General features: G+C 37.2%; 2 protein-coding genes and 1 long non-coding RNA gene across 5 annotated transcripts in view; 1 reads left to right on the forward strand and 2 right to left on the reverse strand.

Annotated features, from left to right (window-relative positions):
• Window positions 1–12: 12 nt before the first annotated feature.
• On the reverse strand, window positions 13–8,974 carry LOC148133039 (uncharacterized). 2 transcript variants are annotated; one of them, XM_087948490.1, is made up of 3 exons: window positions 8,851–8,974; window positions 5,229–5,453; window positions 13–331 (listed from the first exon to the last, which is right to left on the reverse strand). In XM_087948490.1, the coding sequence occupies exon 2, from the start codon at window positions 5,447–5,449 to the stop codon at window positions 5,258–5,260; it is 192 nt and encodes a 63-aa protein (XP_087804616.1). In that variant the 5' UTR covers window positions 5,450–5,453; window positions 8,851–8,974; the 3' UTR covers window positions 13–331; window positions 5,229–5,257. The 2 variants fall into 2 exon arrangements, with proteins under 2 accessions (XP_087804616.1, XP_087804608.1); XM_087948482.1 differs by having other exon boundaries at window positions 13–355.
• Window positions 8,975–11,353: 2,379 nt separating this feature from the next.
• SLX4IP (SLX4 interacting protein) overlaps window positions 11,354–26,205 on the forward strand; it is a 99,209-nt gene continuing 84,357 nt past the window's right edge. Inside the window, exons 1-3 of the mRNA XM_026668511.2 lie at window positions 11,354–11,391; window positions 19,117–19,209; window positions 22,868–22,921. Coding sequence (XP_026524296.2) covers window positions 22,895–22,921 — 27 coding nt within the window. The 5' untranslated portion in view covers window positions 11,354–11,391; window positions 19,117–19,209; window positions 22,868–22,894. The remainder of the gene's footprint in view (window positions 11,392–19,116; window positions 19,210–22,867; window positions 22,922–26,205) is intronic.
• On the reverse strand, window positions 11,665–15,657 carry LOC148133040 (uncharacterized). Of its 2 annotated transcripts, XR_015746166.1 has the most exons (3): window positions 15,310–15,657; window positions 13,209–13,373; window positions 11,665–11,798 (listed from the first exon to the last, which is right to left on the reverse strand). It is a non-coding gene; the product is annotated as an uncharacterized LOC148133040 (long non-coding RNA). The 2 variants fall into 2 exon arrangements; XR_015746165.1 differs by lacking the exon at window positions 11,665–11,798 and having other exon boundaries at window positions 13,120–13,373.

The following is a 26,205-nucleotide window of genomic DNA, read 5'->3' on the forward strand; positions in this document are numbered from 1 at the left end:
GCTTTAGAAGTGTTCCATTTCTACAAAACAGTTTTTAATTAGCATTATACATAGGCATGTGAGACTTTGGGTTTTCTTTTGAGGCAACGATACAACAAAGGGATTTAATAGCAACTTATTCGATGTTAAACAATGGGATCAATGTGATGATTGCCGAAGTTGCTTCATTCAACCAGACTGTTTGAGTTCATTTCCATGCTGTTTTTGAAGCAAGCTTTGCTGTTTTGTTAGATGGTAAATACCAACATGGCACCGCCAATGAATAAAAATCCAGACATGGACAACCAATTCCTACTATTCCAGCTGCCTTACATCTTTTGTTGATGGAGACCTATAATAAATAAGGGAGATATGCCTATAAGGAGGAGAGGAAGAAAAGAGATCTCATAATACTATAATCACAGAAAAATACATTTATTTCCGTGAAAACTCTTGGCAAACAATCTCTGAAAATCAGGTATAATCACAGAAGTGAGTATATTGCAGGGTAGAAAACATTCTGATAATTTGCCAACTCAGATTACTCATCATAATCTTTTATATAAGCATAATGCAGAAAAAAATAGCATTAACAGTGGGCAGTTATGGATTTTTGCCAATAAAGCACTCAATCTTTGATTTACAGAGATTTATTTCTTCTCTGTTTAGAGATATACAGATGAAAGTGATATTTTTACACATTTTCTCAGCTCATATCTTAGCAATCCTTTGAAGCGGTTTAGTGATATTTGAAATATTTTCATATATGTGACATTAATTGAAACTTTATTGGAAAAAGTTTTGTGTCAATTGCAAGAAAGTCCAGATTTCATTTTATTATAGAACAGCATGTATACATACTGAATATACATAATAAAAAGATCATAGCCACATCCTAGATGCGTGAACTTGTGTATCCAGCTGAATGATACAATATCTAGGAATGTGGAGGGTCCTTTTTGAGGGTAAACTGTAGGTTTGACAAGCTAAAGAGAAATTACAAAAGGCAAGATTTTTACCATGACTGTTTTAAAAAGGGGGGGGGGGGTGTTGACCAATTTTTGTGCCAGATCTTTCATACATTGTTTTCTAATAACTGCCTCAGGAATACTTGGCAAGAGAGTCTAAATTTTGGTGGTTTTGAAAGAAGGCCTCTAACTTTTGCAATCAGAATGAAATCTGAAAGTAATTAAACATAGGCAACTAAAGGATACCTGAAACCAACTGGGGCATCCACATAGAATGATTACGTTGCCATTCTGGCACTAACATGGAATTGAACTTGGAATACAGCAAAAGAATATTGACTTTGAAAAGTTAATGAGGTAGATGGACTTCAAAGAATATTTCCTATGGGGTGTTTAAAATTTTATAAAATAATACATGAAGATTTTGAAATTAACCATAAGAATCCACCTCCTGTGGGAATGTTTTATTGATTGGAAAAGAAACCGATCTTAAAAGGGATTTTGAAAGTTGACTAGAGCGAACCAGAGAGAACTAAGGATTACAAATAAAGCATTAATTAATACCCATTAATACAATGGAGCAATATGTTTTGCTATAAAAGAAATTAAGTCTGTTTGAGAGCACTGTACTTAACAATTACAAGATTGTCTGATATTGTAACAGTGGATATAGAAGAACAACAGATTTTACTGAATAAAACAGATTGAGGTTGACCTCAATATGGATTAGTATTCTTTAAAAATGCTAGATTACAAAAGTGATATGGAAAAAGATGCTGTGGGTCTGAAAATGAATTTATAATGCCAGAATATGAGTGTGATATGGAAAAAGATGCCACAATGAATTTACACATGAAACCAGCTGATATCTTAATAATTAAAGGGGAGGTACAAACAATAAATCAGAAGAGTGACTTGGAAAGTAATCTTAACTTGGATTTATAAAAGGGATGTGTTAAACTAATGCAACTGTTCCCAAGAGGAAAGAAAGAGAAAATGATAAGAAATTAGCCGGTGGGACATTATTTGATAGGATTAAAGATCAAGAAAAGTAAACGGAAGGAATTCAAAGTGGATTTATTTGATCAGAGTCAATATATATGTTGTGGTTTCTGATAGCTATTATTGGAATTTCTTTTTGACAAGGATTGAATAACTCGCTTTAAAGATCAGTTCATAAATGAGAAATTTCTTTTGCTTTACAGTATTTCTTAGAGAAAGTGTCAAGTTGGAATACAAAATGGATTGATTACATTGAAATATAATATTATGTATAATATTATTAAGTTAAAATGTAATATAATAAGAAATATAAGTTATTACTTTTGGTAGACTTTTGCTGATTAGGACTGAATGAGTGTATATAATTTGATTATTGATAAGGGCTGAGATATGGAAAGAAGAGATCTTTGTTCCATTGAAATGTTACAGAAGGTGTGAACAAAATTGTACTTTTCTGAAGGGAGAGTCACTTTTTATATACTTTTTTTATTTTTTCTGTTACTTATGAACTTCTTTCCTTTTTATAGTTTTCTTAATTTGTATTAGTCTTTTATCTTAAAAGATAAAGCTTTTTTTAAAAAAGCTCACAGACATAGGCAGACTAAGAATACATGATTTTGAACAAAGGCACAGATACAAATTTTGCTTTAATGAGTACAGAGTGTGTGCTATTATTAATTATGCTCAAAAGCTACATTCGTAATAGCTCTGCCAAGGTAGCAGATGAACTGCAGCTGTTCAGCATCACATGAATATTGCCTAACATTTTGGTTCTGCTACATGTACAAATATTGTCAACTGATGAAAAATGATTTAACCAGCTAGGAGAGTATACTGAATATACACAATCGGTACATATATATTTATGTATGTGTGTATAAGAAAAAGAGAGAAAAAGAGAGAAGGGGACAGACTATGTTTGTCAAATCCAATTTATGGTTGTAACTATTATAAAGAGATCATGAAAAAGAAAATGCAGTCAGATTTTTAAGGAACCAGGTTACCCACCTCTGCTTTAATGAGGCTAAAACATTGCCGTGGGATATCAAACTATCCAATTTTCATAGAGAAAAAGAGAGACAATCAATATTGGGGTTATTTGTTATTATTACCGTATTTGCCAGCGTATAAGACGACTTTTTTGCCCTGAAAAACATGCCTCCAAGTGGGGGGGTCGTCTTATACGCCGGTATATTCTTCGCCTTGTTGGTGAGGAGGCTCGCTTCTCCCTCTCCTTGAGGTCATAGCAGGCGCTGGCGAATTGCAAAGGGTTCCTCGTAAATTAGCTGCAGATCTATCAGCTTCTGAACTAAAGCCCACTATGTCAGATACAATAAAGCAGAATGGGTGTCTTTTTCTCTTTAAAGACGAAACAGAGGTTGGGGGTGGGAAGAGAAGAAGGGGAGCGATCATGTTAAAATGACAACTTTCTAGATCCAGTCCCGAAGGAGAGGAAGGAAAAAAACAAACGCCTAATTTCCTTAATTTCACTGCGATTTCTCCTCTTTCTCACATCCCACATTGTCTTCTCTTGCTGCGGGAGCAATGTCACCTTTTACTCTGGTATCGATGGAAAAGCAGGTTTGGCAGTGGTATCAAGTAAAGACAAGTGAAAGGCTGAGGAGGATTGACATCAAGATCAACTTATCTTCATTATGGGCAGCTTTGCAGGGTAGTTCATATTTCAGTTCATATTTCAGTTCATATTTTAGCAAGCATAATTTAATGATAGTGGCTGGCAAGTCAAATCTTAGATGCATTGCTAAAATGGGATCTGCAAATGTGGGGTTTTCAGAAAGCTAAAGGAAGGGGAGTGTGGGTGTGAAAATTTGGATATAATTAATCATGGCTAGTTTAAAATGCAACATTGCCACAATTAATATCAGAGTGAAAATTATGCTTCTGCAGGCCATATTTGTGTCTTTCCGGCTTAGCTGAAATAGAATTCTTTTAATAAAGTTGCCTGTCCATGACAAGTCATGGTAAATGGGTAATTTGAAATTTAGGCACACACACACATTTTATAAAACTATGAACTATAACCTGCTCTGAATCGGAAAATTACTTATGTTCTATTATTTGGCATACTTTCACAGCCTTGTGAGTTTTCCTGCATGTCATAAGCATTTGAATATAAATTAACATGTTGAAATCAAATCTGATGTTCTTTACCTTTTATTTGGTATGTGGAAGGTGTGCGGAAGAGGGGTAGTCTTATACGGCGAGTATATAACAAACTCTATATTTTGAGTGGAAATGTTGGGGGTCGTCTTATACGCCCAGTCGTCTTATACGCCGGCAAATACGGTGTATTGTTATTTGATTCTTGCCTAATCCTGTAATGGATCCTGGCCAGAACACCAAATTATATTATCTTACGTTTGCCCATTTTGAGTATATAAAATCCCTATGCTTTAAATCTGCTTCCCAAAATTCTATATTGCATTGTGTGGTGTTTTTTTTTTTCTGAGAACAGGATGAAATTCAGACAAAACGAATTGCTTGAGGCCAATTAGTGAGCTGCTGGCAGAAGCAACATCTCCACATCAGAAAGTCCCTGGTTTTGCTAAATTTTACTAATCCTCATTTTCCAAGAGAAAATTCTATGCTATGACAGCAAAGTAGATCCTTAGTTTCTGTTTGCCAGTTCCTTTCCTGGTCTTAGGATTTACTCATAGAAGTTGTGATGTTGACATTTATGCCTATGCTAGGGAAGCTTCCTTATGATTTGATACTAAAGGCTATCTATTGTGGACCATTACTATGTCACCCAGAGGGAGACTCCAGACCACAGTTCTGCTGGAAAAGGCATCAATTCCACAACAGGGTGTAGGAAATTAAAGAGATTAGCTGTCCATCAACATTTCCTTTTGTGGTCTTAATGGTTGTACAGGTCATCCTCGACTTACAATAATTTGTTTAGTGACCATTCAAAGTTACTATGGTGCTGAAAAAAGTGACTTATGACCATCTTTCACACTGATGACGGTTGCAACATCCCCATGGTCATGTGATCAAAATTCAGATGCTTGGCAACTGACACATATTTATGACAGTTGCAGCAGCCTGGGGTTATGCGATCACCTTTTGCAACCTTCTGACAAGTAAAAGCAATGGGGAAGCCAGATTCACTTAACAACTGTGACAAGAAAGGTTGTAAAATGGGGCAAAACTCACTTAACCAATGCCTTATTTAGCAACAGAAATGCTGGGCTCAATTGTGGTCATAAGTCATGGGCTACCTGTATTTTTGTTGCCTTGTAACAATTCTGTACTTACCTCTTATTTCATTCTGTAGCAGTTTACAATTATTTCCCTTCATTTTCTTTGTCCTGCGGCAGCACGTATGTCACAATGCCAGAGTCTTCATAATAGTCCTTTTGGGGGGGTTGAAAAAGGGGATTGGACTTGATTTTATACCACCCCCAATGTATCAGCACCATGCCACTTCCTGAAATAATGAAAACTCGATAGTTCTTCCAAAAGTCTCTAAGGCCCATGTGCCTACCTATGCAAAGAAATTGATATATTTGAGCATGTTCTACTAAACAAGTTAATCAAATCATACCACTCAGATCATCACCACCAACATCATCCTATTATACAACAAGTTCACATTTGATTGAATGGTGTTACTACTGGTATTTTCTCTCTCTCAGAAATAAGTGCCATAAATATCGGGAAGACTTGCTTCTAAAGATGTTCATGCAATATATGACCTATGCTGCCACACTGCATATAAAAGGCCAAATCAAATCTCTCGTGATAAATAATAAGAATCATACTTGGCTACAGATATGGACTAAAAAGTTCCACCACTCCTCGAATCTTATCTTGTTTCTTTTGCAAACCAGAAGAATACTATAAAGCTGCCTACTTCAACCTAATGCCTACCAAATGCGCTGGGCTGAAATGCTCACAATACTCTGAGAGCATGATATAGAAAAGCTGGCACATCAGGACGTGTGGTCTTGGATCTTTCTTCCTGGGAACTTTTGGATGAAGATTCCTGTAAATTGATTGGGTTGATTTGATGATTAGAGACTTTCCCATGTGGAATATTTGTTTATTTAATATAGCATTTTATTAAATAAGGATGGGAAAGCTTATAACCATTTGTATTAAGTAAGGGGAGGCAAATACATCAGGTTTTTTTTAATTATTATTATTTTCTCTTCAACATCCAGACAGGGTAGAATCTTTATGTTTAATGTTAGATTTATTTTATCCTTGAGTTATTCCTTTTTGCCTTTTTATACACATTTTTTTTTTGGTTGTTGTTAGTGTTGGATGCACGTTTTTCTGTTTTTTGTTTTATATTTTAGTCTTGTGAATAAAACAAAATAAATATATTTAAAGAAAATATATTTTTCATGCGCATACCGGAACCCAGAAGAGCAACAGGTGACGACTAGCATGCCCAGATAGATGACACTGTGTGCCACTTCAGTCACACTTACCATAGGTTCACCATCCCGGACATAAACCATTTCAGACTAATAGTTGTCTAACCTCTTCTTAAAAACCTCAACCACTTCTGGAGGCAAGTTGTTCCATTTACTCTGTCAGGAAATTTCTCCTTAGTTCTAGCTTGCTTCAACAGACCACCATGTTACTCTTTTTTCCCACCTTATTTAAAATGTGTTAATTTTTTAAAAAATCAATTATATTAAACTGCAATTCTATCTGAAAATAAATCCTATTAAATATAATGAGATCAGTTTTTAAGTTAATCTGTATCGGACTGCACTTCAAACAAAAACTAAAAAACCCTCTTGATTTAAAATAAAATCAAGCTTTTTATATAAAACATGCGTGAGTCATCTATTACAATTAAGGCACTTTTTGCTGAAGAAATTAGAGAAGAGCTTAATTTCTAAAACTTGAACATCATAAAAATTAGCATGCATATTTAAAGTGCAGTCTATATAGTTAAAACATTTTACACCCAGCTGACTTCAAAGAGAAAATAATGCATAATTATATGTATATTATTTGTTATAGCAAATAATTAGTGTATGTCTTCCTGCTCAGGAATTATATACCAATATGGAAACAGATTTAATTCAATTATTTAAATCAGCATACTTTTATTTTAGGAGGAAAGAATGGTTTATTTGCATATAAATAGAAGTTGAAGCTACTCTTCTTGGGTGTGGATTTGGGCTAACACAAAACAAACTTCACAAATTCTTCCCCTCATCCCACACCTCTCCTCCATGATCAACTCCAGAGGCTTGGGCTACCACTCGATTCTTCTACCAGAATATTCCTTGAGGAAAAGGAAGAAGCACATCCATCTACAGAACATCAAGTCTGTATCTAATGCATTGCATTTTGGGCAGTAAAGAATATTTTTTTTCTATTATGTGAGATGGGCTGTGGAAGAAGGCACGTGGATGTTAAAAATAATGTAGCATGGACAGAAGAAAAATTACATGTTTTATTATTGCTTCTGACCAACAAATACCAGCTCCCTGTAAAAATCAGCTTCTGCGTGTGGATTTATTGACTGTATTATGTAAAGTGATTCCATTTTTCATGTGAAAAGACATTCTATTTTCTTAAAACAAGTCATATTTTTTTTAAAAAATCCTAATCCCTCGGGATATAAATGGCTTCCTCTAAAAAATACCAAATGCCCTTCTGAAGAAATATCAAAATGTTTCAAGTTGTGTGCATGTATACATACATGTATGCCCAAAACAACAACCTCAGTTATTTAAATATCTATTACTAGCAACTGGAAATGACAAGTGACAATTATGACTATGAGAAGTCAGGCAAGACAATATGCTCACTTGCTTTGACCTTTGGATATTAGATTTGTAATTATGTTGTCATGTTAAATATTCAAATGATACCAATAAAGGAATAAATTATCATGTAGCTAATTTCAGTATTTGGCCACTTCCATAATTTCTCTTCATCTTTAGTTGGCAATTAGTTGACGCATTAGGCATTTTGCATGGGAATAAAGGATGGTACCGTCTTCATCAGACTGCCTGCCTTATCTGAAGGGATGCTCCATTTAGTTCAGAAGCTCAACGGTGCAAAATTTTAAATCAAGTAGCCAGCTTCCACATACATAATACACATCCTGGAGAGCCACAAGAACAATGTGAGGCTAGAGCTCATCCCTACTATCTCCAAAAGTGGAGGATACACTTGCTCTGAAACCCACCCACTCCCTGAGTCTTAATATTAAGCCTAAAACCGAATGAGGTATTAATTGTTATCTGGATTGTATAATTTCAGATTGCAAGTGGGTCTCTTCAACCAGGGTATTTGAAAAACTGCATATACAACTGTCCCTATGGCTGGCCCTGAAGCTGAGCTAGTAAGAGAGAATGGGACTTTTGGCAAGTGATATTATTGGGCCATTGAGAGAATTTTCTAAAGATTTTGCTCAAGCTTCATTTGGTTAAGCGAAACACCCTGTGATTTCATCTGAGGTTTTATCTGTGATTCAACAGTGTACTATTTTTATAGTTCATAGAGAAATCTCCTCTGAATCACGATTTACTTTTGGCGACTACAAGCCCCCGTTTTTTCAGTTGCCATTGCCTTCCCATTTTGTTTTTGTTTATTTCTATAGTTCTACCTAGTACATTTCGATGGTCTCCATTCAAATAATAAGTAGATCTAATCCTATTCAGCTTTTTGAGCTCAGCCTTGGTTAGTTAGGTAGGGAGTGTCATTGAGATGGGATTTTACACTGTAAAGCATGCTTTAATCTGCTCTGTAACAGGTTGCGTAGCCTGAAAAATGCTCTAGTTAATTAGGACCCCCGTTTTCCTTTCGCTACAAGCAGCAGATGCTTCTACTCCCCACCCCCACTTTAGATAAAAAAATTAATTGCCACCCGTCCTTTCCCATAAATGCATTCCGACCCAATAACTCTCTCTTACGTTTGCAGCGCGGGAAAGCAAAACACTCAAGCACCCCACAGTCCTCGCGCCCTTCAAGCTTCCACTTTTCAGGCTTTCCGGAAATGGAAACGAAAGCCCGAGACTACAAATTCCAAGATACACCGCAAGTTTTTTTTTTTTTTTTTTAAATCGATGTCCCGATGCATCCTGGTAATTGTAGTTCAGGCGAAGCGAAAATGGGGGGGGGGGAAATGCCGAGCAGCGTCTCGGCTACAATATTAACGTACAATTGACCGGAAAAATCATAAAGTGTGTGTGGGGGAGGGGGATTATTCAATTTGAATTGAAACGTGAATTTGAGGGATCGGTTTCAAACATACCTTAATTTTGTTAATCACATATGTCTTTTATTAGTATTTCCCACTGCCATGGAATAATTAGTGGCTTATTGAAAGACAAGTATATATTCTTACTTATATTAAATACCCTGGTTTAAGCGGAGCAGCATCCCAAACAGAAGGGCGAATAAAAAGAAACGGAGGTGCCATTTTGGTGAGATTTGACCCAAGATTTGACCTATTCACTTATTAAAATCTTTTTGAAATGTTGGGGTTTACTCCATCAGATCCAGTAGTTATTGCTTGGAAAAGCCCCTGCTTTTTGAAATTAATACATTTCAATTGAACTCTACAAGTGGATGTTTTAAAGGTTGAAAAATAAAATAATTGCCCTTATGAAATGAAAATGTTTGATATTTAATTAATGTTAAACATTAATGTTTGATGTTTTAATAGTTGCATTTTGTTAGACTCCTTGACTAGATTTGCACACTGGACTTAGCTATGGTTTATTTAACCCAGTTTTATGTTAAAAAGATTAGATCTTAAACGACTGGATTCACAGTAAACCATCACGATTATAAATTCTAACACAAGGCCAAATAGGACATAAAGTCCAACTCAAACAACGTGAGCTACAGCATACTATAATAAGTCTTTGAGAAACATGAACAGGGGCATTAGGCTAAAAAGTGTTTGCTGTGTTGCAGCTCATGTTGCATAAACCCAGAGCAGTTAGCAGATGTTTCAGTATAGTGAATTACTACTGGTTAATTCAATGTATCATGGTGCAGTTAACTCCATCAGTTTTTTGTAGAAACACAAGGATATGTATAATACAGGTAGTCCTCGACTTACAACCATAATTGACCCAACATTATGTTGCTAAGTGAGACATTTGTTCATGTCAGTTTTGCCCCATTTTATGACCCTGGGACCACTGCAACAGTTGCCAAGCATCTGAATTTTAATCATGTGACCCTGGGAGTGCTGCTATGGCCATAAGCGTAAGAAATGCCATTGTAACTTTGAATGGTCATTAAATGAACTGCTGTAAATCAAGAACTACCTTTAGACCTGGGAATAACCTCCTTGCTATACTGTATATTTACATTTGAGTAGACATCATTAAAGGGGACATGGTGACAACTGGCACATATGTGCAAGGGGAACCTTTACCTTTAAACATCATTAAAAACAGAATGAAAAATGATGAGTAGGTTTTGCAAACCTGAATGGCTAACCCTGAATTTACATAACATGTTAAACTAAACCTCCGCTAATAAATCACAGTTCTCAAGTCAAAACCAATAAAACTCCATTATATATTAATTAGCTTGTATGAATCAGGCCTTCATATTGAGCTATAATTAGCCTGGCTTGTTTCAACTAAGCATTTTGTAGAAACACAGTTACTCAGTTTAATGCAGGAACAGGCTATCTTTCTATAGCCATCACCCTTAGTATTTTGGGGGTATTAGCACACAATAAACCCCTCAATTTTTTTCTTTCTTGAAACAAATATTTTGCAGCATATTTAGCTTGATTGAATAAAGCATTGAGTCAGACACCCTTGCCTAATTACTTTAGCCATTTAGGTTTCAGAATATAAATGCCATACTTGGTCTGAAATAATTGATTTTAACAGACTTTCACGCAAAATACACAATTGTTTGGGAAGAGTTAAAAGTTCTTCCCAGATAATTGGCTTGTGGCTTTATGACTTCATAGGCACATCCATGTCTTCCTTTTGGCAAGAATTCAGTTCTCTACTAGTTACATTTTCCAGGATATTTATTTCTTTTCCCAGGATAGTCGCCCGTCCTGGCGGTCTCCTGCGAGTCTCCCATCCAAACTGATCGATCCCTGGTACGTCTGAAAGAACACACCATGATTACAACCAGCTTTTCCCTCTGAGATCGCAACGCCAAGCAAGTGCCGGAAAGCTAGAGAATACCGTATAAAACAGGGGGCTTTCAAACTTGACAGCTTTAAGACTTGTGGACTTCAACTCCCAGAATTCCTCCTCCAGTCACGTTAGCTCAGGAATTCTGGGAGTTGAAGTCCACAAGTCTTAAACTTGCCAAGTTTGAAGAACCTTACTATAAAAGCTATTGGTTGTTGCCCGTCACGTGATACGGGCGAGCCAGTGATACGTTTGGGGAGGTCTCATTTTCAAATTTTTTTTAAAAAAAATCGCGTTTCAAGCTGCGGCGCACGCCTTTGAACGAGGTAAGGCTCGGCTACCAAACACGGTGCGTAGTTTTAAAGCGTGTGTTAGGAGTCGTGGGAATTGACCACCGATTTTGTCTTGGGCCGCTGTTAGGGAGCATCACAAGAGGCAGAGGGGTTTTTGTTATTGTTGCAACCGGTGATTTGGGGAAACTCAGTAAAGGTGGAGGAAGTAGTAGTGCTCATAAAACACGACCTTAGCTGCGTGAATGTGATCCCATTTGCTGTCCCGAAAGTAAAATAAAGGAATTACTAAATACAAAAGCAACGAGCTTAAAGTTGTGACTGTTATCAATGCTAAGATTGACAACGTAAACACAGTTTTTATGTAGAATTGTACAAGGTATGTGTGTGCCGGGATGCACTTAAGGAAGTTTTTTGAGGATATTCCTTTGTACGGTCCAATCCTGAAAAATATAAATTGTTATAATCATTCTAAGCCACCTAATTTCCCATATTCACAAATCATATAATTTGTTTCATGCATACTTTAGCAATTTTAAGTTTTCCTTATAGATTTAAATTTAATTTTCATTCAGTTTAGAGGCATGCATGGAATGGAGAATGTATTTTGTTCTGTGCAGGGATCACCTCGGTTCCAAGTTTCAGCCATAATAAATTTCAGACTGATCGACTGAATTGAATGGGGTAAAATTGACATACCTTATTCTTCTATCATGTGGCCTATGCATCAGTCCAGCTATACTTGCCTTATCCAACTATAATTAGCTATGACTGCACTTGAATTCAAGCATGACATATGTCCCTATCCCCCATCCGCTACCCTTAATTTTTCTTTCCCCTTAGTTTGCTTAGCTACTACTATGTTCTACTGCCAATTGGTTTCCCATTCTCCTGCTGTCTCCCACCTTAGAACTCCTGTCCCTGGTATGCATGTCTATTTGGAGCATATAAACCTGGCTACTTTATGCCTGTTTTACGTAATCCAATTCCAATGGCTGTAGTGTCACACCTGTGTCAATGTATACAATCAGTATTCTCTTTATAGCAACCTTATTAATCTTTTGGTAGGGTTTTTATGATTTTATGAGTCATGGATATTTTAATGGATTTTCTTTAAAGCAGATACTTAAAAGTTTCTTTGAAATGTTTTGTAAAAACTGAAATTATGTTCAGGATGGTATCTCTGAGATACTTGTATTCTATTCTACTGTATAATATGCAGATGAGTGCTAAGTTAATGGCTTCCTAATAAAGTACTAAAAATGGTCAATGAATTAAGGTCTTGGAGTTGATTTGTACAAGGAGTGGAGAGACGAGACAAGACATAAATGAAAATAAATGAAAGAGTAGAACACATTCCTGAAATATTAGGTACTTGACTGGTTTTTGGTCATGAAACCTATCCTCTGATATCTAAAATCCACGTCATAGCAATAAGCTATGAAACAGCTTTTGTTTCAAAATATTTTAATAAAATTCTTATGTGTGAGTGTTAAGAACCACTAAAATGCATAAAATGTCACACCAAACAAATGTAAGGCCTCAAGACCTGTGTTAATAAATATTTTTGTGTCATGAAACATTTTGTATCCTGTCTTTTCCTTGGTGAAATTGAGAATTGTGTAAATATTCTAGCTTAGGGAAAAATTGTTATATTGTGTCTTAATGGATAGCATATATATCCACGACATTTTCATCATATGTGCTTATGTATTAACAGAAAAAAAGTATGTGTCATGCCCATCTCAGGAACAATAGAGAATAATGCTGCCAACATTCAATTCTTTTCTTTATTTGTTCACACCATATAACAGACTCGTGCCAGACTAAATGTTTATTACTAACAAATATACCTTAGAAGATCTTAGGATGTAGCTGTCCTAAATCTCTTCCCCTCTTCTCTGATCTAGCTCCAAGCTGCATTGTCTCTTGTCTCACTCTCTTCTTGGAATATTATTCCTCTTTCCTGGGAAACTGCCGCTTCATTGTAATCCACCACATCACAAGTGGCTTTCTTACTGTTAAAATTGATAAATCAAGAAACACACATATTGTTAAACATTTCCAAGAAATAGTGGTAAACATTAAATGCCTAGGACGCAGCTTTCTCAGGTATAATGCTGCAAGTATATTCAGGATAGTAAGCTGACAAGAAATGATGAAGTCAGTAGTATACAGTTGCAACATTCATTTAGTGACCCTTCTGAAAAACTTTGCTGCTCCAGGGAGTAAAAAAAAAAAGATTGATGATGTAAACACTGCCAGGGGCTTTTGCAATAACTACTTTATAGCAACTGCTCCTAAGAGGGGGAAAGGAGGCTTTATTAATTATCCTACATGAAACACATTTATGGGGTCTTGAGGTGCTATATTAAGAACTCCAAAATCCATTTATAGGAAAATGTATTCATTTATTTAAAATATTTATATCCTTTCACATCTTCTATAAAACTGACAGATTCCCAATTAACAATTAAAACAACATCAATAATAAAAATAGTGTAGAAAATCAGCACCTATCCCCCCCAAGAATAAAATATTTTGGGAAATATTAAAAAGGCAGAATATTATATTTCTCTAAATGAGAAATGGAGAGACATGCTCTCAAAGACAGGAAGCAGACTCAATCTTTCTTAATAACTCCCAGCAGATATTTTGTGCCCATTAAGAAAGATTGGGGCAGCCTATTCAGAAACCAGACCCAGTCTCCCTGCCTCCAAGCAGAAACTGAGGAGGCCAACTTTTACAAATGCAGATTTGGTATTCCATTCAGAAAGACTGGGCCTGACAGAAACTCCAGATAAGCAATTACCGTATATGCCGGCGTATAAGACGACCCGGCGTATAAGACGACCCCCCAACATTTCCACTCAAAATATAGTTTGTTATATACTCGCCCCCTCTTCCGCACGCCTTCCACTTTTGCACTTTTTTTTTTTTGAGGCACTTTTGCGCACCGTGGAAAGCGAATCCCGTGAAGCCGAAAGGAGCAGCCAGCCTTCTCCCAGCTCCCAAGGAAACGAGGCTCGCACCGCCCGGGCTCCGCTGAGGTATCCGGCTGGGGCTGTCAGGAGTTGTTACCGCTGGCGCGGCTCCCGCGCTCCAGTCCCGCGTTGCTTCGGGAAGGGAAAGGCAAAAAGGAAGAGCCGCGGCGGCGCTTTGCAATGGCAGCAGCGGCTCCTGGTTTTGCCTTTCCTTCCCGAGGCAACGCAGGACTGGAGCGCGGAGCCGCGCCAGCGGTAACAACTCCTGACAGCCCCAGCCGGATACCTCAGCGGAGCCCGGGCGGTGCGAGCCTCGCTTCCTTGGGAGCTGGGAGAAGGCTGGCTGCTCTTTCGGCTTCACGGGATTCATTTCCACGGTGCGCAAAGTGCCTCAGCCGCGGGCAGCCGCAGAGTGCTTCCCAATTACTATTTGCCGGTGTATAAGGCGACCCGGCATATAAGACGACCCCCCCAATTGGAGGCATGTTTTTCAGGGCAAAAAAGTCGTCTTATACGCCGGCAAATACGGTAGGTTGACAAGATTAACTCAGATGAACACCTAGGATTTACATTTCCCCTTCTGCCTATACAGCCAGCTATGATCCCTACATGACCCCCCCCCCCCATAGGAATCTGACAACAGCCAATAGAATATTAAAGGAAACGTTCTTGCACAGGAACAGGAAGCTCAAATACAAAGCCCAAAGAAGGTATAACCAACTCCATTTGGAGTCAGCTGCACCAGAACCACAAACCCTGGTGATTCTGTTCATCATTAAACCATCTTTCCAATCAGCCTCTATGTTTCCAGTGTCTTTCTCCCAGCTTGGAACTGAACCAGATGGATTTTTCTTCCAACAATAGCATGGCACCATATTAAATCAATTAAGACCATAAACTTTTAAAACCCTGCACCAAAGTTAAACTTCCAACATACAGTCTCTCATTAAATCATCTCACTCCACCTGACCTTATTTCAGGGATTGGAGGAAAAGTCAAGTCTTCCATGCTTTTTGGAAGGTTTGAAGGGTAGAAGAGGCAACGTTGAAGGGAAGGGACAAGGAGCATCCCACCCTAACTGACCTGGTTGGATTTTGTTAGGGAAGGCAGATCATAAAGATATAAATGAAATTCTACGTTTACTAGAGCTAAAAGGAGACAAGGAACCTTGGCTTACTTTCCTCAGGTCTATTTTGTGGGGGCATGATTAAAGAGCAGTGAAATAATTATTTTATTTCTGATGCTGTTGATGGGATGGAACCGAGTGTCACCTTGAAAAAAGAATCAGGCAATGGCTGAGTTACATTGCAGGTGCTAAAAATGGAGTGCAGTCAGGCTCACTTTCCTACTGCTATTCTTAGGGTTTAATACCAAGTTTAATCCTTAGCTGGTGACAAGGAGTTGATTATGACCTGAACATTCAGTAATCATCCAGTAATCATACGAACTGTGAAACATAAGAGCAAAGAGTAATTTAGTCAAGAAATCTGTAGTTGAAAATCGCAGTTTTTTTTTTCCAAAGCCATAGTAGTGAATTAATGAAAAGATTTGGATTTTGTAACAGTAGTAAAACATTTAACAGCATTTTCTTTTGCCGTTTAAAAGTGTTTTTTCCTTTAGGCTAGTTTTGTTCAGAATCGAGAAACCATTTGCAAACTGAAAAAATTGAAACACTTTTTTCCCCCCAGAGTGAATTAGAAGAAAAATGCAGATGAATTAATTCACCTGTTGTGTTTCATTGTTTCCTGAAATTGCCTGCTTCTTGATTTTTAAAAATGTTTTAAAACGGTTTATTTACAAATGCATATTTACCAATTCTATGTTGGTTGTTTGCTGTGAAAAGCTAGCCAGATAAAATAGATAATTAATTTTAAATCAAACCTGCCTAATTTTATTCCTCAAATACTTGAATATTCCCAAGGTATTTCATATAAAATTATCTGCCTGGGTTCACATGCAGGCATCTATAAATGAATATACATTTGTGCAGTGTGGTAGCTAAGATTATTGACTATAAAGACTCCTCCCTGTGGTATGGATGCTGGCTAGTTGATTTTCAACCAGTCACCTTCTCAGTCCAATCTATCTCACAGGGTTGATGTGGGGGAAAATAAGAGGGGATGCCAGATATAATGCAAATTCCTGAAAGGTGTCAGGCTATAAATCAAATAAGTTACACCTGCAATATTTAGTATCTCATGTAGCTACTGGTTCAGCTTATGAATATGTACTGTATCCCCTTGATTATTGAAATACTATAATGTTGAACTGAACATTTTAAAAAATGGCAAAAATAAGTATTTATCTACAGTATTTCAGTGACCAAAAAATCTTAGTATCTTGGGGCACTTCAGGCAAGGATGTTCCAGATTGGTTTTCCCAACGTATCTTGAAGAGTGTCAGTGAAGTTATTGCAAATATCTTTGCTTTGGTGTCTTCCATTAAGCTATCAATGAAAGGGGATGTCTATGAATGTTTATAGGCAAGCTACAAGAAGTTGGCTAAGCTTGCATTTTGTAAAAGAGGATCTTTTGGGGGAAAAAACTCTCACCATGGGTGTTGTATCTGAGAGAACAAATCCAAAATGTGAAAGGATCTTCTGCCCCCTCCCAATATCACCTTATTTACTTCAGGTTCAGTCCCAGATCTCAAGTATGAGAACATTTCTTCTTGCCTGGCTGTAAGAATTAATGGGTGCAAAGGAGATTTTACACTCCAAATTCATGCAGAATATTATTTAAGAAAATCTGAAAAGGAGAAGAAATTGGGAAATAATAAAAGCAATGTACACTCAATAAAAGCAATGTGCACTCAAAAGCAGGAGAGGAAGAGATGCCATTGGAATTGGAGAATGATTACTACTTACACAGAAGAAATTCTGTTTGTTAAAATCTTTGCAGAAATATTTCTGTCAAACACTAGGTGATGCTGTTGTGCCATGAACACAACTAAAATGGGAAGATTTTCTTATAATTAAATACTGAACTGCAGAACTAGAATGATCAGTTATTGTTTCCAAACAAAGTGGGATTTAGGAGCTAGTTAAACAGTGACTTTATATTTTGGATGGGAAAGAGATGATTTACAAAGAAATAATAAATGGGATCTATAATATCTGAAGTGTGAAGTGTTCCTCTTTAAGTTATACCCTTCCAAGATATATGGTTTCTTCTCAAAAAAAAATTTCTTCTTCTTCTTCTTAAATTGTATTTTCTGGCAGCTGAGAATGCTATCTTTTTAATTTTCTATCTATAAAAGTCTTTGATCTTCCTGGAATCCTTCAAACTTGAGATCCCGATTTCAATTATGGAAAGAATCACATTTGGAAATGAATTTGCTATTCATTGGGTAGCATTTAATATGCAAATATATCTGGAGGACACCAGATGCATACGGATGAGCCATATTATCTCAAATGCATCTGAGCAATTTAACCTGAAACCTGACAATAATCTTATTCATCTCAACCTTTCAGATGGAATATGATGTTGGTGCATTGAAGTATAGATGCATTGTATTTCCTATCACTAAATGCGGATCATGATTCTTCATGAGGGTTAAATAGGCTGGATCTCAGTGACTTGATCATCCTGTATCTGTGTTGTAGATCGGAATGCTTCGAGATGTGAATTGTATGCTTCTCCGTGAAGAGAAAATGAAGGTGTATTAAAAAACATCCATGAGAAAAGAATGTATTGTGGCCTCTCCTTTTCTAATTCTCTATATGTAGAGGTTTCCATTATTCTGTTTATTTGCTATAGGTTTTTATCTACCCAGAACATTAATCCTTTCTAGGCAAATCAATTGTGTTGATCTGCTCCTGACCTTGAATCCTGTCCTCATAGCATCATTGTATGCAGCAGGAACATCTATTTTGCAGATGCGTAGGGTGTCCCTATAGATGTCTTGGTTTAGGTCAGTCAATGTAATCCTTTTCAAGGGTTAGCAAAATGAATTAGTACTTTGCTGGAGCTTTTAGCCCTTTTGGCAAAGTACAGAAAATTAAGCCCTTTGGTGATAGCTTTCGGCCCAGTCCTTCTTAACAGTTGAAGGCAGAATGGTGAAGAAATTTGTGTCATGTTACTGTTTGTCCAGAATTCAAAGGAATTCCTGTTGTCTTTCGAGCATTATGATTTAACTAACAGTGTGGCATAAAATCCATAATTACCTAATGCTGGGATCTCCAACATGGCATCCATGTGCACCTGTGTGCCTGGGGAAAACCTTTTTGGGTGACCACAAGACTCCGTGCCCTATCTGATTTTTTTATTTTTTTATTTGCATTAAATTAAGAAGCTGGTTTGCTTCATATCGGTCAAGTTCTTTATTTTCAAGAATGCTTCTGGACCCTAGATGAGACCTATAAATTTTTGTAGAAAAGAAAAATCTTAGGTTGCTGCATTTAGTATCCTCAGGAAAAGAAGGAAAAGCAGAGGCTATTCTTCTGGTTTTCAGGATAGCAGTTAAAAGCCTGTAAATTAATGCTTTGTAATTGTTTTATATCCCCTAAGGTAACCATTGTAAGAATGTCAAGTCCTCAGCACCTTATTGTGAGAGGTGTGACTCCCAGCTTAAAATTGGAGGCCTCTGTAATTAGATTTTTGTTATAGCAAAAAGGAAATCAATGTTTCATGAAGTTTGATTTAAGTAATTTTTCCACTTTTGTGTGGCACAGTATTCTTGAACACTAGTTGATAAGAAATTCTCAAGGATTCAGACATCTTAATTCTCCAGCTTGGCAATTAACAATCTTGTTCTTCTTCTTTTTTTTTTACAGTTGTTCAGAAAGGAAACCAGTGAATTCTACAGCGTCATCTGGTTGCTATTAGAATCTGAATTGAGAAGTCCCAAATCTTTGCTCTGCTGGCAGGTAAGAATTGAAGGGGGAAATTTTTAATTCTGCTACACCACAGGTGTCAAACTCAAGGCCCGCGGGTGGTATACGGCCCGCTAGGTTCTTACATTTTGCCCATGGGGCGACCTTGGAACAGCTAGGTACCGGCCCACGGTGCCTCTACTGATGAAAATAGACGTCAGGTGGCTGTGATGGCCTCCTGCAACCTTCTGCCAGTGAAAATGGAGCTCGGGAGGTGTCCACAGGAGTCTCCAACATGAGTGACATTGAGCTGGCCACGCCTACCCAGTCCCCAAGGTCAAACACAACCCTGATGTGGCCCTCAATGAAATCGAGATTGACATTCCTGTGCTACACAGACAAAAAGCATACATATTGGTAAATATGGTTGCACAGAAACTGCCATTAGGTCAAAGAGCGAAAGACACATACAACAAGTCTTAGAATGAAGAAATAACTTTAAGAACCCATATAAGGTAAAGACTGAAGTAAAAACTAATAAACATTACAAAACATTGTGGTACAGAGGCATAATAGGGTGTAGGAATTCATTAAAGGTTACTGAACTCTTTGGTGTGCATTTCTACCCTCCACTGACCACAATAAATCCTTTTTTTTTGGAAACTGATCCTGCCTTAGAGTGCTTTCCTTGGAAGAATCTGAACCCACATTTTCACGCTGCAGAATGTTTTCATGTATTTTGTGAATTTATAACCAGATTTGTGATGCTTATCAGCATACTTATGTACATTGGAATCTTCATAACATTTTAAACTTGTTAATAAGAAAAGACAGTCTTGCAAAAGATTGAATCCTGTTTGTTCTCGCTATAGATTGTTCTCCCTATGCCCTGGGATCTTTGTCCTTGGTCAGAAAATTATTTGGCATAGCAAATTATGACCTGGGTTCCATTACCACTGAAAATAACTCACAGCTTGAAGAATGTTGCCCAGAATTTGCTCTCCTACAAAATAAGAGTTGCACAGGGGAATTAGGCCTGCAATTTAGATAGCTTTGGGAATAAATGGACTGTCTGAAAACACTGCAGGTACTCTTTGTTTAAAAATAGGTGTAAATCATGTTTTAAACTGTGAACCTGCCCTTCCTGCTCAGATCTTTGTATTAAATTTTAGTAATTACTTTATAGTCCTGGATTTAGATCTTGCTCCTAAAGGCCTATATGCAGTTGCTTCAAAATATATCAAGATCTGTGAATAATTCTAGCTAAATCTTTGGTAAGACTCTGTGTATAAAGTTGTTCTTTCTATGGTGATTCCCATTGCAGATTGTACCTTTCTATTGGTACAATAGAATTCTAATTCTAATTCAAGTATCTACCGTATGTCCATATATACATAGGTTAAGAGTGTTAGTTGAGGGGTCCTTGCTGCTCTCTTAGCTTGACTGTTTAGTTTTCTTGTAGATGTTTCATTACTGAAACTAGCTAGCGCTACCACTAGCACTGATGATATTACCTAGCTTGGGTAATAAAATGTCTGCAAGAAAACAACCAAGCTCAGAGAGCACAAAGACCACCTCATTTCAACTCTGAGCTGTAAATATTCTCCTTTAGAAAGTTAGTTTCTATATGGAAAGGGGTTTTTTTTTTACATCTAAATTCTATCTCAATAGTTTGCTACTGTTGAGCCTCCTTCTGAGTCTTTTCTTTGCTCTTTATTCCAGAGCTAATCTCAACGAGCTTTTATCCTTTTCTGTTTGCTTTTAAATTGTGAAAACATTTGCCTTTAATTACACAGTGCTCAGCATTCGTCAGACAGCTAAGTATTGAATGCAAAATAATTTAAAATCTGGCTATATTTTTTTTCCAGGAACTGAGGAATGTAGAAAGTATTTTGGTCTCTCTGACAAATGGCCTGTGCGTGTGTTTATATGTGTTTTCGTTTTCCTCCCTTGGTTTTAAGCGTGATTCAGGGCAATGGGACTTCCGAGAAAAGATTTTTTTAAATTGTAATAAATGATAGAGGATAGAGTATTTGAACCTGGGATTGATTTCTCTGCCAGCGGGAAGGAAGGCCTCACTCTAATATTAAGCATTAAGATAAAGACTTTCTTGAGTTGAATTTGATTTCTCCTTACTGCCTTGATATATGTAATTCTGTGTAATTCTCTTGGCAATGATATCGAGGAAGTGGCTATTGTGTTTTTCTGATCTGTCCCAACCCCATATTTTGGTTTAGCCTGGATAGGTGAGTTCTTATGAGGTGAATGCTTATTTTGTGGGTATTCCGTTACTTGAAGAAAGTGTGGCATTAGGTGTGCCAGCCATACCTGTAAACCCTACAAAGTAATCCAAACAAGAAGCACAATCAGGAATACTAGGTCTATCTTCATTAGAAGCTTGTATTATAATATAGGTAAATCTGAAAGTGTTTCTCCATTTTTCTCTTTTTGCTCTCTCAAAAACATTTCCCACACCCTCCCTACTTCTGTGGGTTGAGACATCTTTTGCATGCCAATTTGTTTAGTCTACTACTCTCCCGCCTTTCTCCTAAGGCAGGGATCCCCAATCCCCGACGCATGGATCAGAACCGGTCTGCAGCATGACAGCAACTGGTCTGCGCAAACAAGCAAAGCCCCCTTTGCAGGATGCAAAACCACGCCCCCCCCTCCAGTCCGCAGAAAAATCTCTCTCCACAGAACTGGTCCCTGATGCCCAAAGGTTGGGAGCCACTGTCCTAAGGTCATTCCCACATGCCATTACAAGACCTTACTCATGTCCCCTGCTGGTACCTCCTTTTGCCATTTAGAGGGAGAGTCCAGAGATGTTTAAAATATGAAATTGTCCTCATGAGGCAGAGTTCTTACTCCGAATAAGAGAGCGCCCAAGCAGAGATTGATACCGGTCTGAAGCTTCCTGCTTTTGTCCCCTCCTATAATTTGAGCTTCTCGGCTTCAACTTCCACTTGATAATCATATTAATCAAACAGGCAGAATAGTAGATTTAAATCATAAATAATCTAACACGAGTAAATCAATCCTGAAATTTTGCAAACTGTAACATTATTTACAATGTTCGCTTTTAAGCAGAAGCTTTGATCAGAAGTGTCCTTCGGTTATATGTAGTATTTTTTTCTTTTTCTTAATCAGAGCAGTTTGCATTTACGATGGTGAAGTAAATGGAATCCAGCTAGGAAGGTTATGACAACTGTAGCATAAATAAAGATGCATTCTCAATAGAAAAAAATATACCTTTGATTGAACATATATCTCTTATAGGAAGACTTAAGTAACACTTAGGTTTTCCATCTTTGGGTGAAATTGCTATTGCTGACAGTTTTGGATAGCAAAAGTGTCATGCTTGGGAAATATTACAGTAGTATTTCTCCCATTATCCTATTAAGTAATTATATGGCTGGGACTTTGACCATAAATGTTAGAAATGTGCTATTTTCCATGCTCTATCCCAATAATTGTAAAAAAAAATGAATTGTATCTGCGGAAATAATGTAAAACCCCACGCTATTTGGTTAAACATACTACATGCATTCTGTGCCTAATTGTACTTTGTAGTAAGCTACAAAGTAAAAAGAAAAACCAAATAATATGCATTCATACAACATTCTTCTCAAGTTTGACATTATGGTATGTAGTGTTCACAGTCCTTAATCATTACAGATTTCCTAACGTGATACATCTTTTATTTATCTTACAGGTTTCATCACCAATTAAAGAAGCAACCATGACTTTGGACAAATTGGTTATTAGGGTAAGTTGATGATTGATGTAGGCAGAAAACCAATATACAAATAATTCCAGAAGGATTTTATGGGAACAACTCTTGTTGCATTGTTTTTTTCTTACATTAAAATACACTGCTAAATGATTCTAATATATTTCCCTTTGGTATCAGGCTAGCATAACAAATGACAGTGTTATTTAAGCCCACTAATTATGTGACTAAAGATAGAACATATATAAATTCAGAGAGGCTTGTGACTGAAACTTATCATCATAAAAACAAACTATATTTGTGACCAGCCAAAGAATAAAATTGATTGTACTGTCGGTTCAATCAGCTATTAGTAAAATGCAGTAATGGGCTGTATCCTAACAACCATGAGTATAGAAATGATAACCATTAAAACTACAAAGACTACACTGCTGAGAGCAATGAATGGAAGAAAGGGAGAAATTATCTCAACCGATTCTCAATTTTCAGTGGATAAGAATCTTATTTTTTATGTGATAGAACAAGCGGTAGAAGCGTTGTGGTTCTGAAAAAAAAATCACATATTATAACTGATTGGTTCTATCAGTTTATATAATTTTGCTTCTTGCTGGTATTTAGGAAGGAAAGTAGAACTCCCTCAGGTTTCAGTTGCACTCCTTTTTTGCATTGTTCTTGCTGAAAATACAAAAGAAATATAGGTAGTCCTCAGTTAATGACCACTCATGAAGTGACTATTTGAAGTTATGAAGGTGCTGAATGAGTGGTGCTTATGACCAGTCCTCAGAGTTCTGGCCGTCCTAGGATCTTCACGGTCACCACCATCTAGGCATTTGGCAACCAGCTCCTATTTAGGATGGCTGTATAGCATCGCATATCATGGGATCCTCATTTCTGACCTCTACCGATTCCCACAAGCAAAGTCAATGGGGAAACTAGCAGGGAAGGTCACACGTAATTTTCTCTTACTCTTGTGGCTTTTTCCTCTGAGGAGCATGCTATGGTAGCTACAGCATCTCTCCTCTACTGGCAGCAGTCACCTGCTTACCCTCGTGCACCTGGTGGCAGCCACCCCTGGCCCTGCAGTACTTGAGCTGCACTGGCCCCCAAGTCCCCTCGCATGTCCATCCCCATCAGGCAGCAGCCTTGTATCTACCCAGCCCTCTACTTGTGAGATGCCTGGGACATGCAATTTCCTGCTGATTCTCCACTGACTTTGCTTTTTGGAAGCCGGCAGAAAGTTGTGAGGAGGTCCTCACTTAACAATCCTCAATCCTTGCCTAATAACAGGGAGGGCAAGGATTTCCATCAAAAAGTGATGCAGTCAGTTGATGTCTTGTATCACTTAGTGGCTGAAATTCTGGTCCCAACCCAAGGACTACTTGTATTGATTTAGAGACGTCCACGGACTATAGAGGATTTGTCAGAGTGATAAAAGCATATTGTCACATCATAATACAAGCTCAACCCTTCCCCTAAGTCTGTACAACATTATGACACCTGTACAAAAGAGTGATTTCTAACATTTGACAAACACCCCCTGCTCCACCTGCTGAGGCTCATGAGATGAACATGCCTTTCTCCATGTGAAAAGCATCTTTGCTTGCAGCCAAATGTTTTGTTATTTTCAAATAATGTTTTTGCAAGCAAAAATATCCTGTGAAAAGATAGCCATTAAGTTTAGCTATTTGAATAAAATCTCTGTTCTCCTTGTGCAGTTTTCCCATGTCAGCTGTGTAAATCTTTCAGAGAACACTTGATTTTTATTGTCTTGGGAGTAATTGCACAATGGGTGGTCAATTTGTATTACTTTACTAAAGGCTGTGTGCAATCCTTCATGTCTCCTTTTGCAGCTTTTAATGAGGTAACAGATACTGTTATCTTAACTCTTCTGTTAGCATCTCATAGTTAAATATTAAAGTTTATATTTATGCTGTTCAGACATACTCTAGCCTGATCCTTGAAAGAAGCATTCTGGCGATCTTGAGTATTTTCTACCATTACATAATTTTACTAATTGTTAAGTAAATCAATAGGAAAACTTGAGGGCACCCAGTCCCCATTATGTTAAGAAGGCAAATGCTTGGTACCATTCCTGTGAGTATGGTGCATTTCATTCACTCCTTGTTGACTACATCTTACTTTTTCCTTACAACTGGTATTGGCATTGTAAGGTTATTGTAGTATGGAAATCTTGGATTTTGAACTTGCAAAGTGGTCTATTTCAGAATATGTCTGCTATGTTTAGTGGAGTAGCTGTAGTTAGCAGTTTGAAACATTTAATTTAAGTTTGCATTTAATGCATTTAAGTCATTGAAAGATAACGGGTAGAGCAACCCAACTGGCATTTATAATTCCTCACTTGATTGTATTTAAAACTTTACTAATGAGGACATTACAGGTACTTCTAAAAATATAGTTATGTTTCTCACCAGAGCAAGATAATAAATGCTTGACTGTGTAGAATTATTATTGCGTGAATTTTTTAGATGTTAATCTAGTTCCAGTTCCCAGACTGCTGAGGATTCAGGTGGCTGAGGCAATTGTAAACTTCTGTTATCATTCAAAAGACCCATCTCCTTGCTGCTTCACAGAGAGGCTATAGAAAGAAAAGCAGAAAGTTTTCAACTTGATGTACTTGCGGATATATTGGTTCTAAATTGTTCAATTGTTGGAAATCCATCTCAATACTTCTTGCTAAGGAAAACTCAAGAGTTTGTGGGGGGGAAACTCTTCTGCCTTTGGTTTTAGGCAGCTTCCAACAATTTTTCAAAATTTCACATGTACAGTTTTTAAACTCTTAATCTCTAACAGTTTCCACATCTGACTTCTGTCCAATTCACTGAAAATGGGGTTATATGCCACTCACTGTAGTTTAAACTATGATATAAGCTTATCCACATCAAATGATAATTAACATTTGCCCCTCAAGACTTTTGCTCCATGGTTCTCAAGTGCCTCTGGATCACTAATGAGAATGAATAAAGCTTTGATTGCATGATATTGAAACTGTGGTTATCTATCAGCACTCTCAATAGAAAGGTAAGGCTATCTATTGATCTGTCAACTTTTAGTCTTGTTTATGAGCTGCTGCCTAAATTTCCACCGAGGACCATATTTGGTCAGGGGTAGACTCCTGTTGTTATTTTAGATCCCCAGAAGAGATGAGCTAATTTTACTGCAGAACTCCAAACCATGTTGTGGCATGCAGACCACTGAGTCATACAAAAGAAATATACCTCATATGATGAGAGGAATGATGTAAGAAGATATGTTAGTCTGATAGAAACCTGATTTCTTTGGAGCCTTGTGACTACCACTCA

The sequence above is a fragment of the Notechis scutatus genome, chromosome 1, assembly GCF_049901735.1.
Source record: "Notechis scutatus isolate UNSWTSFEM ecotype Mainland chromosome 1, rNotScu1.2, whole genome shotgun sequence".
Taxonomy (NCBI): Eukaryota; Metazoa; Chordata; class Lepidosauria; order Squamata; family Elapidae; genus Notechis; species Notechis scutatus.